General features: G+C 48.4%; 3 protein-coding genes and 1 non-coding gene across 4 annotated transcripts in view; 3 read left to right on the top strand and 1 right to left on the bottom strand.

Moving 5' to 3' along the window:
* Positions 1-26: 26 nt before the first annotated feature.
* LOC125948656 (DNA repair protein complementing XP-C cells homolog) lies at positions 27-3692 on the bottom strand. The gene is made up of 4 exons (XM_049674923.1): positions 3326-3692; positions 731-3173; positions 458-626; positions 27-364 (listed from the first exon to the last, which is right to left on the bottom strand). The coding sequence occupies exons 1-4, from the start codon at positions 3553-3555 to the stop codon at positions 72-74; spliced, it is 3135 nt and encodes a 1044-aa protein (XP_049530880.1). The 5' UTR covers positions 3556-3692; the 3' UTR covers positions 27-71.
* A 228-nt stretch (positions 3693-3920) lies between these two features.
* Positions 3921-5227, top strand: LOC125948665 (histone deacetylase complex subunit SAP30 homolog). Its single transcript, XM_049674937.1, has 4 exons — positions 3921-4038; positions 4075-4379; positions 4457-4672; positions 4760-5227. Exons 2-4 carry the CDS (start codon positions 4200-4202, stop codon positions 4886-4888), a joined length of 525 nt encoding a protein of 174 aa, XP_049530894.1. The 5' UTR covers positions 3921-4038; positions 4075-4199; the 3' UTR covers positions 4889-5227.
* Positions 5228-5744: 517 nt separating this feature from the next.
* LOC125952967 (U1 spliceosomal RNA) lies at positions 5745-5908 on the top strand. Its single transcript, XR_007468887.1, has one exon. It is a non-coding gene; the product is annotated as a U1 spliceosomal RNA (small nuclear RNA).
* A 266-nt stretch (positions 5909-6174) lies between these two features.
* Positions 6175-9117, top strand: part of LOC125948661 (lipase 3-like) — a 7364-nt gene continuing 4421 nt past the window's right edge. Inside the window, exon 1 of the mRNA XM_049674931.1 lies at positions 6175-7472. Coding sequence (XP_049530888.1) covers positions 7044-7472 — 429 coding nt within the window. The 5' untranslated portion in view covers positions 6175-7043. The remainder of the gene's footprint in view (positions 7473-9117) is intronic.

The following is a 9117-nucleotide window of genomic DNA, read 5'->3' as shown; positions in this document are numbered from 1 at the left end:
GGAACAGAATGCTCAAAATGCATTCCAAATACTTTTGATGAAAACACGCTGCATCGTCCCGTTGCACCGTTCTACGTGCTAAGGTTATCAAAATTGTACTTGTGTTGTAATTTCTGGCGTATCAGCAGACCCTTAATCAATCGCTTCCAATTTCCGTACACGCGCTTTTCATACTTGTCGCGGGCCCTCTGCTCTTCGGCTGCCTGCTCCTCATGCCATGCATCCACGACCAGATCGCGGTATTCTTCGCAAACGACAAACCCATCGTACACCGGATGACTGCTGCCACCGTGAAAGTCGAATCCAGTGACCGCCTGTGCGCAGTCGATACGTAGTTTTTTGCAAATCCGATTCAAAGCGGGTACTGTGCGCCAATAGGTCGAACAAAAAGATATATTAGATGCATTAGTAAAATAGTTCAGATTTGTTGAGTGTCATGAATATTCCATTCACTTACATCGCAGGTGTACCGTTTTCTTTGGCAGCATACACGGTTTAAACAGCTCCACGTTACCATACGCGTTCCGAGGCACAATGCCGTCTTCTGCCGTCGGTGGGTCATATTCTTCTGTCTGCCACATACCAAACAGTTCCACCGGTTGCGAAGGAAGCATCTGGCCAGAGGACTAAAAAGCAAAGTGAGATATTTATGGAGAAAAAAGGAAATCGAAACCAGCTAATCTGGTTATTCTTAAAAACCGAAGGAAACAATTCGTAACAGACCACTCACCCTATCGTACTTGGGGCGACCCGCTACGATTTTGTATGGCGTTTCATACAGCTTCACAGTGCGCGCCTGTTTGAGCCAGATTTCCCTCGAGTGCAGCGTATGCACGCACTCTCGCGCATACACTGGTTCCTTGTTCGACGTGAAACCGAGAGTAGGAGCATCGGGTGGATAGATGGCTTCGAACTTAAGCAGGTGACGCTTGAGAGCGAAGTACGGGTGGCATTTATACTCCGCAATCGTTTTCGGTAGTGGCCGTGCCTCAAGAATACTGTCCAGTTGGTGATCCTCAGCAATATCGCGTGCAGTACGTTCGGGACGAAACTGTAGCAACGTATCATCGATCCATTGTTGCATTATGCGCAACTTCTGCTGAATGCTCATTAACTTGGACAAGTATCGGGCGGACACATCCTTAATGGACCCATCATTATTCCAGGCAAAAACGTATAGCATGGGTTCCGAGGAATCCTCTTGAGGGATGTGTTTCGTGCACGGCAATGCACCGCACAGTACATCAAATGGAATCCAACGTTTTTCCTTCTCTGCATAAGCCTCAACCCACGTGTTGACTGCTTTCGATCCCTTTTTGTTCGTGCCCGATGGTCCCGGCGTATGCTCGTCATCCGTAGACAAAACACGACGGTCGAGTGCGCGTCTCGTTTTAGCGCTGAACCGTTCAATCTTTACAATTTTAGCGCCATGTGAAGGCTGGGGAATGGACTGTGACTGTTTCTCTTCCTTCACGGAAGGAGAACGGTTAACTTTCGCACTACTTGTCGATGGTTCAATGCTTAGTGATCGATTGGTCGGGGTTTTTGGGTAATCTCTTCGCACCATCTTTGAGCTGGAGGGTTCGCTGACTTGTATTGATCGTGTTGGTGCAGCTATCGATGGCTTAGAAGGTACCTTTGCCGTTTTGGTATCTTTGGAAGGATCCTGCTGACGTTGTTTTTCTTCCAAACGTTGACCACGTGTTTTTCTTGGTGAAATTCCTATCTCAGTTGAAATGGTAACAGCCTCCTTTTGACGTTCACGAGGTTGCTGTTTAGAACGTCCTTTGGAGTTTGATTGCTTGCCTCTCGTCGATACTTCATCGGCCCCGTCGAGCTGTTGTATAGTCACTGCGGTTGCTTTACGCTTACGACTTGAGGTGGATTTATTTGCTGGTTCATAATCGTGTTCTTTTGCGATGGTATCCTTTGTTTTTTCCGATACCTTCACCTTCTTGCCTCCATTAGCCGTCGAAACTTTCAATAACTCCGCATTGGGAACGTTCTTTGGTGCCACCTGCAGTGACACTACCATCCTACAGTGAATGCCAATCGATCGAAGCAGTATGATGAACATCAGCACGTAATCTCGCTTACAGTTGGCCATTTGTGAGAGGAGTTGCAAACGGAGCGTTTGCGATAATGAAAGACGCTTCCACGGCCGGCTGAATGATCGCGTACCTTTGAGTGTAATAATCTCCCGAAAGAACGCCAAAATTTGCTGTAGATAATTTATATCCGTTGGACCCTTTGGATAGCAGCGTTCCGATGGCATTAGCACGTTTCCGATCGCTAATAGCGATGGATCGTTTAGCACACTGTTCGTGTAGTTACCGTGCGCAACACCCATGATAATCGTCATTTTGTGCAGCACAAGTTGGGCGTCGCGTTTCTCACGATTGATCATACGTTTGATGCAAGCATCTACATCTACTTCGGTGCATTTACGCTTCCGTTGCGCGGCTCTCGCTTCCGGAGCGACTGTAATCTGCACCGATTGTGGAGTGGCCAATGATGTACTTGGCTGATCTTGCTCCTCTACCTCCTCCCAATCGGAATCCGATTCCACCGGTTTTTTACTATTTTTTCCTTTCGTTGGAGCTTTCTTCCGTTTGCCTGCTGTCGTCGTTTGGTTCACCTCTTCAACATTAACATTCGCTTCACCTAACGCCAGCAAGTTGGAGACATCGATAGCTGAACCACTTGATCCTTGATCAGTCGATTGCCTCTGATTCGCTTGACTCGTTACGGATTTTAGGTGGTTTTTGGCCATTTCTAGTGTGTTTGTAAAATCCTGAAAATTCGCATACGCCTGCGACATTTCATTGATTTTGGCAATCAGTTGTTTGCCGCCTTGCCTTTCGTCGTTAGATGGCGGATGATCCGTTTTACGTGGCTCATCCGTCGAATCATCACATTCGGCCTCGGAACTGTCCGATAAATGCCCAATGGTCCCGGCAAACTGTGGAGCCGTTGCCTGATTGGGCGCATATGTTGGGACTGGTGCCAATTTATCGAAAAATTTCGAATTAAAATCAAGCTTTGTCGGATCGACCAGGTACTCATCGCCACTGCTGTCGGATTCATCTCCCGGTTGCTTGGTTACCGAGCGTTTCGATGCAGGATTGTTTGTCTGCGAGGTATTGAGATTTTTGGCTCCAGCGATTCCAGCGCTGAAAACACACAAAAAGAGCATAAATTAGATCTATGGAGCTGCGCAGGTAGAAAAGGGGTATATCTAGCGATCCCATCTCAACTCAAGGCCACAGCCTCAAACGAAGCACGCAACAGAAGAACGTGTTTCCGTTAGTTTCCCACCACTCACCTTTTGCGTCTCGTGGAAGCCGCCATGGGGCGTTTTGTTTGGTGCTTTTTAGGAAAAGGATTCTCGGGCAGAGAATCCTCACTCTCGGTATCGGAGTCATCACTGTTTCCTGGTGCTGCTGTCGAGGATCCGTGGATTATTTTCTTGCCGCCAGCCGATTTTTCCGGCAACCACTCGTCTTCGCTGGCCGAAAAATCGCCACCGGTATCTTCTTCCTCGCTTTCCGACATGAATTTCCGTTTAGATTTTTTTGTTGGTTTTTACAAATCAGCGACAATGCTCGTATTTACGCAAATTACTTTTCTACAAAAAGTATTTTAATTAAACCACAATAATTACCACAAGGACCAAACACGAATGAAACACGAAGCTTCCCGCGTGGAGAAGATTTTGTTTACAACGAAATTGCGCCCCCTTTCCCCGGTCAGCAAATCAGAGTGAAGGCTACCCCACATAGCATGCGTTACTTGCGGTAGATGCGGCGATGAATCCTATACAAAATGACAGATTTGCCGCTAGTAACGTAAGTAACGGATGCTATGTATGGCAGCCTTAAGCACGCGCTATTTTTTCTCAAAACACAAAAATTCTCCGCCACTTTAAGCTCCTAGAAATTCCGGTTGTGGGACAGATATTCTTCAAAAAATATAATTCTTTACTGTGGTTCACTTCTAGAGTGTCGAAACTGTGGACTAGGTTGATAAAAAGAAACAGTTTAGAACGCAGAAAATCGCAAATCACACGGCGAGGAAGAAAACCAACGCCAACACCAGTTTTCGTGTTGATCTCCAGGGAAAACGGGAGAGGGGAGGACCGGATTTGTGTGATTTCAAGGTAAAGCAAGGGCCCGCACGGGAAGGAACGATCTTTTTCAATGATGACCAACAACGGGTTCAGCACGGGGGAGGAAGACTCCCGTGGGCCAGCCGATCAGATATGCTGTCTGCTGGATGATGGTGAACGGTGTCGGAAGCAAGCAGGGAACGCGTCCTACAGTAAACGCATCCAGAAGACGGTTACCCAGCGGAGGTTAAAGCTCAGCATCGACAGCCACGTAAGTTCGCTCGAAGGCACTCTCGCCTAATCGTTGCTGTTTTGAGCTGGCATTACTCAATGGATTTCCTCTTCCAGGCGCGGCACATTTACATTTGTGACTTTCACAAGGCACGGATACAGTGCGCTCGTACGAAGCGTCGCCGTCGAGATTCGGAGGACGATAGCAACGAAACAGATACCGATCTGCCCGAGGTGGATCTGTATCAGTTGCAGGTGAATACACTGCGTCGCTACAAACGCTTCTACAAAGTGTCCACGCGTCCCGGAATCAACAAGGCGCAACTGTCGGAGGTAGGTGCTTGCTTTCACTATCAATTGGTGATTTACTGTGTATGCTTATAATCACCTTGTTGGTGCTCTCTTTCTCTCTCCTTGCAGACAATCATGAAGCATTTCAAGACGATCCCAATTAAGGAGAAGGAAATTCTCACCTACTTCATCTACATGGTAAAGTCTAACTCAAACAAGCTGGACCAAAAGAACAGCGTCAGTGCGGAAGCTACCTGAGCGCCGTAGCATTTAGCCAGCTGAACCATAGAAAACCGTGTCTCGTCCCGCACATTGCGTTCACTTGTGTATCTCTCGGTGTTTGTTTAATGTGCGTTTGAATGTTTTTACTCGATCGTTTTTATACTACTCTTCGAGTACGGACTAATATTCGACTTCCTGTTCGCTGAACCGACCAGCGATGGCTCGCAGTGATGAAGGTGTTTATTTTAAGGTTTTAATGAACTCATTTTTAATTTTTGTTGATATGTTCTCCAAGATCGTTCACTGTGCCAGCAGAAGGACGGTGTAAAAGTGCAAATCAAAACAATAAACATTGGAATACATGCTCCAAATGATTAAAACTGTATAATTTGGTTTTAGTTTTGCGTAAAACCTGTGATGACACAAAGAGAAATGATGTTTTGTGAGTTTGTGTGGTTTTAGAAACAAGAAAAAAATCATTCCAAACCGCATCCTATAGCATCTTGAGTGAAACAATCCGAAAAGAGAATGCATCGCTTTCGATTCACTTCATTTCCTATCGCGTGTACGTTCGAATCTACACTCTATGATTACCTATCACATGGTGAATGGCTTTGAACTAGATTGTACATGCATCCAAGCTAGCTGATGCTCCAGGAAAACCTTTTTTGGGTATCCGTTGGAAGAGAGAAAGTTTTCCTCTAGATGGTGTAGAACAACGCATCGGCGGCCGGCATCGCACACAGCTGTTTTTAGATTTTTCTCTCTATCTTCATCTCGTTTGTTCTGCTCTCTGCATCCCGCTGGTGGGTAAGAACGTTGAAAGCGTTATGCATCGCCAGTGGTTCATGGAGAGGCGACATGGCCTGCTCTAACCGGAGCATGCTTCAGCATACTTACCTGGCACAGGGGTTACCGTGATCATTAAGGCGGTTCCCCCAGGGCGAGGCCTTGCCATTGCACTACGGCGGGGTTGACCCCTGCGATTATCCCTCATGTGGATAACTCGTGTGCGCAATTTTTGGTAGCCGGGAAGTGCGTCCGCGCACATCCCGATTTTTAGTTAAACAAGAATATTAGAATAACAGAAATCTGGAATATTCCAATCTCTTCGTCCTATCCTTTCAGTTAAATATCCTTCCATATGATTCCGCACCACGGCGGTGCCCGATTCCTGAAGGTCGCTTGCTCTCCCGCTCTGGAACGTTCTTCGCATGCGGAGAGACAAAGAAAGCGTGATACACGCCAAGAGAGCAGGAGTAGTTTCCAAGAAAAAGGTCCGTGCTCCCGCTCTCGGCGCTTTATTTTCCGTTTGCTCTCGAACCGCCGCGGACGCGTTTCTCGGGCTTGCTCTTCTGCTCGTGTGCCTGTTGTTGGTTGGACAGCTGCTGCCGGCGGGAGTTTGATCTCGCCACCAAAAGCGCATCATAAAAACGCATCGCAGCAGGCGGCCTACGGGTTTCCAGCCGTACAAAGTACGGTGGCGGCGTGCTGCAGCAAAACAACACATTTGGAAGTGGATCGAGTTCAACCTGAGGCGAGCTGGAAGAAAAGAAAGTTTCTCATATACCACAACAGTGCCGGAATCGGTCCTCGGTAAGCGCGAACATCACGCGGAACTCGTGTGCGATCTGCTGTTGGTGCATGGTAGATAGATCGTAATAAAACTGGCCGCTTCTCGGAGGGAGGACGCTGGTCTGTGGTCACTTTGTTCCCTTCCCGGTATGTAAGTGTTAACTCCTTCGATAAGAGTTCGTTCTACCGTGCGATCGGCGACCAGTCGCGGTGCGCGGCAAGAACCTTTGTCCCGCCCTTCGGCCGTCGTATCGATAAGGAGGGACCTGCGAAGCGATCGATTCTAACGGTCGGTTCCGGGTATAAATGCGTGTTCGTAGTGGATTGCGAGCCTTAGTAGTTACCCGAACTGTCCCATCACGACAGTCGGCACAGTGCGACGAGCTTACTGCTGACACACTTTCGTGACCGCAAAGACGGTCATCGGTTGTGACTCATCGTCCGTTTTGGTCGCATCTCCGTTTGTAGCGTGTAGTGACGGTTGGTGGTGTGTGCCCAAGTGTTAAAGCCATTGTCGGGCTGCTGCTTCCGTGTGATCGATCCAGTTTTTCAGGCGGCGCAATCGTTCGAGGTGCTAGTTCCCACGCCTATCGTGCAGACAACAACAACAAACGAGATGATGCTGCTGTTACGGTGGCCAGGGAGTAGGGGTGTGGTGCTTCTCCTTGTCCTATCCCTCACGGCGTGCCCAACCGCGGGACAAGGATTGTTCGACAATTTACTCTCACAGCTGATGACGACGGCGACATCTGCGCAAAACTTTCTCGGTGATGCGTACGATCAGCGGCAAGGTCGTGGCACCGAACTACCCACGGTAGTGGCAGCGGCGGCGGCAGCACCTGCGGTTACGTCGAATGGCATCGGTGGCGGAGCACCGCAACAATCGGAGGCGACCACCCAGCAAACGGTGCAATCGTTCGCAGAAAACCCAACCACACAAGGAACGCGGGCTCCACCAACGCATTTGCCATTCTGGAATCCGTTCGTTTGGTTGCGCCCCAAGGAACCTGCTATCCCGTACAATCCCGATACAGATCTCAGTACGGTAAGTGAAACGAAAGGACATTTGAACGTTCGCAAAGTAGGAGCTTCGCGTGAAGCAGACAGCTTTTGTCGATGGTAGCTTGGATGCGAAACTATGCTGTGCTCACCAAATACCGCAGAAGCAGTTGCTGTAATTAGACCATGATTTAAAATTTGTAAACTTTCAACGTTAGCTCTGAGAATGCCCTATTTTAGACCGATCTATGAGTACATTCTATTTGTTCGTCTAGTTAAAACACCGTCACTGTGAACTTCTAGGCGTACAATACACGCACCGCACTAAATTTATAAATGATTCTTGTACTCTAGTTCCAAATTTATCATCTCATGGTGTTCTAAATTCATCGGTCTCGTGGAATTCTAAACTCATCGGTTACTCTATTGAACACATCGCGGGCATTATCAGGCGCACAAAGCTACAGTGACTCCTCCTAGTTGCCGATTGATGTGGATGTTATGTATGCTGAGTCTTCTTTGATGCAATATTTTTAAGCGACTTTCTGCGTAAATAGCGCTGGCTTATCACTTGTTTGCCAGCTTGCGATTACATTCAGAACGCGTCGAAAGTCCATAGGGCATCGAAGTACGCAGGCCTCGGGATTCTTCCAGAGTGGCGTAACCGTGATTCATTGCCGGTTCCGAATAATGCTACTTACCACAGCCTGCTCAGTAAAACTCGGCAAATCCGCGCCACTGTAGCCTGTAGCTGCATAACAAACGCGCGCCACCAACGGTTTTCGCCACAAAGGCACAGCGTATGCCGTGAGACCGTGTAACGGTAATCCAGACGCCGCGTTCCGCCAGTTGCAATCCTAATCCAATTTGCTAAACAAGTCGCTGGCTCACGCAGCGGCTCAGTTTCCCTCCCCAATCCGGCATCTGGGGAGACTAATTCAATTGCTCTAATAATCACCAGACGGGCGGGCGGAGTGTCCGCGCACAGCCCTGTAACGAAAAATGGGCTCGACCGGCGAAAATGGGCTCGCTAAATGGTGGATGAAATTAGCGGATATCGACATCGGATGGAACAACCACCGGAGAGTTGTTCGTCTGTGCCAGCTACTAAGGATAGCGAAGATTAGTCACTTGGTAGGCGAAGACAGCCACTATAGCTATCGACCTTCTTCGCGGCTCAGCATCGGTAACCGTCGGCCATGGTGCTATGATTTATTGGATTTTTGTGCTCCGCGAGACGACGAAAATAAGGACATAAGGACGGTTTCTAGAATAGTGCGGTCTACTAGTGGACCACCGCGCGTCACACGGTGGTATTAGTGGTGTTAATAATGGACACCAGCGAGCTAAACAGACCAGCACGAGGGCTTTGCTGCTCTTCGCATTGACCACTACTCTCACTCATGCCCGTTTAGCTTACAGAAATAGCCGCCATAAAAAAGATACGAGCAAAACAAAACCAACAAAACCCAAGGAGGAAAACCAACCGCTCTCCCCACGCCCTCCCGCCTAGTGTGTACTCGCGACGGCGACCATCCATTAGCCAAAGGTCGCTATTGTTGTTGGTGATGGTGGTGGCGTCAAATCCCACCACTCTCGGTCGTCCTTTGCATGCGGAAACGTGCTATCAGGAGTAGCAGCAGGAGCGCACAACACTCGATACCACAACAAAGCCATGGCTGAAAGAAGGA

Source organism: Anopheles darlingi, chromosome 2 (genome assembly GCF_943734745.1).
Source record: "Anopheles darlingi chromosome 2, idAnoDarlMG_H_01, whole genome shotgun sequence".
Taxonomy (NCBI): domain Eukaryota; kingdom Metazoa; phylum Arthropoda; class Insecta; order Diptera; family Culicidae; genus Anopheles; species Anopheles darlingi.
The sequence above is the reverse complement of the archived record's forward strand: the minus strand, read 5'-3'. Positions and strand labels throughout refer to the sequence as shown.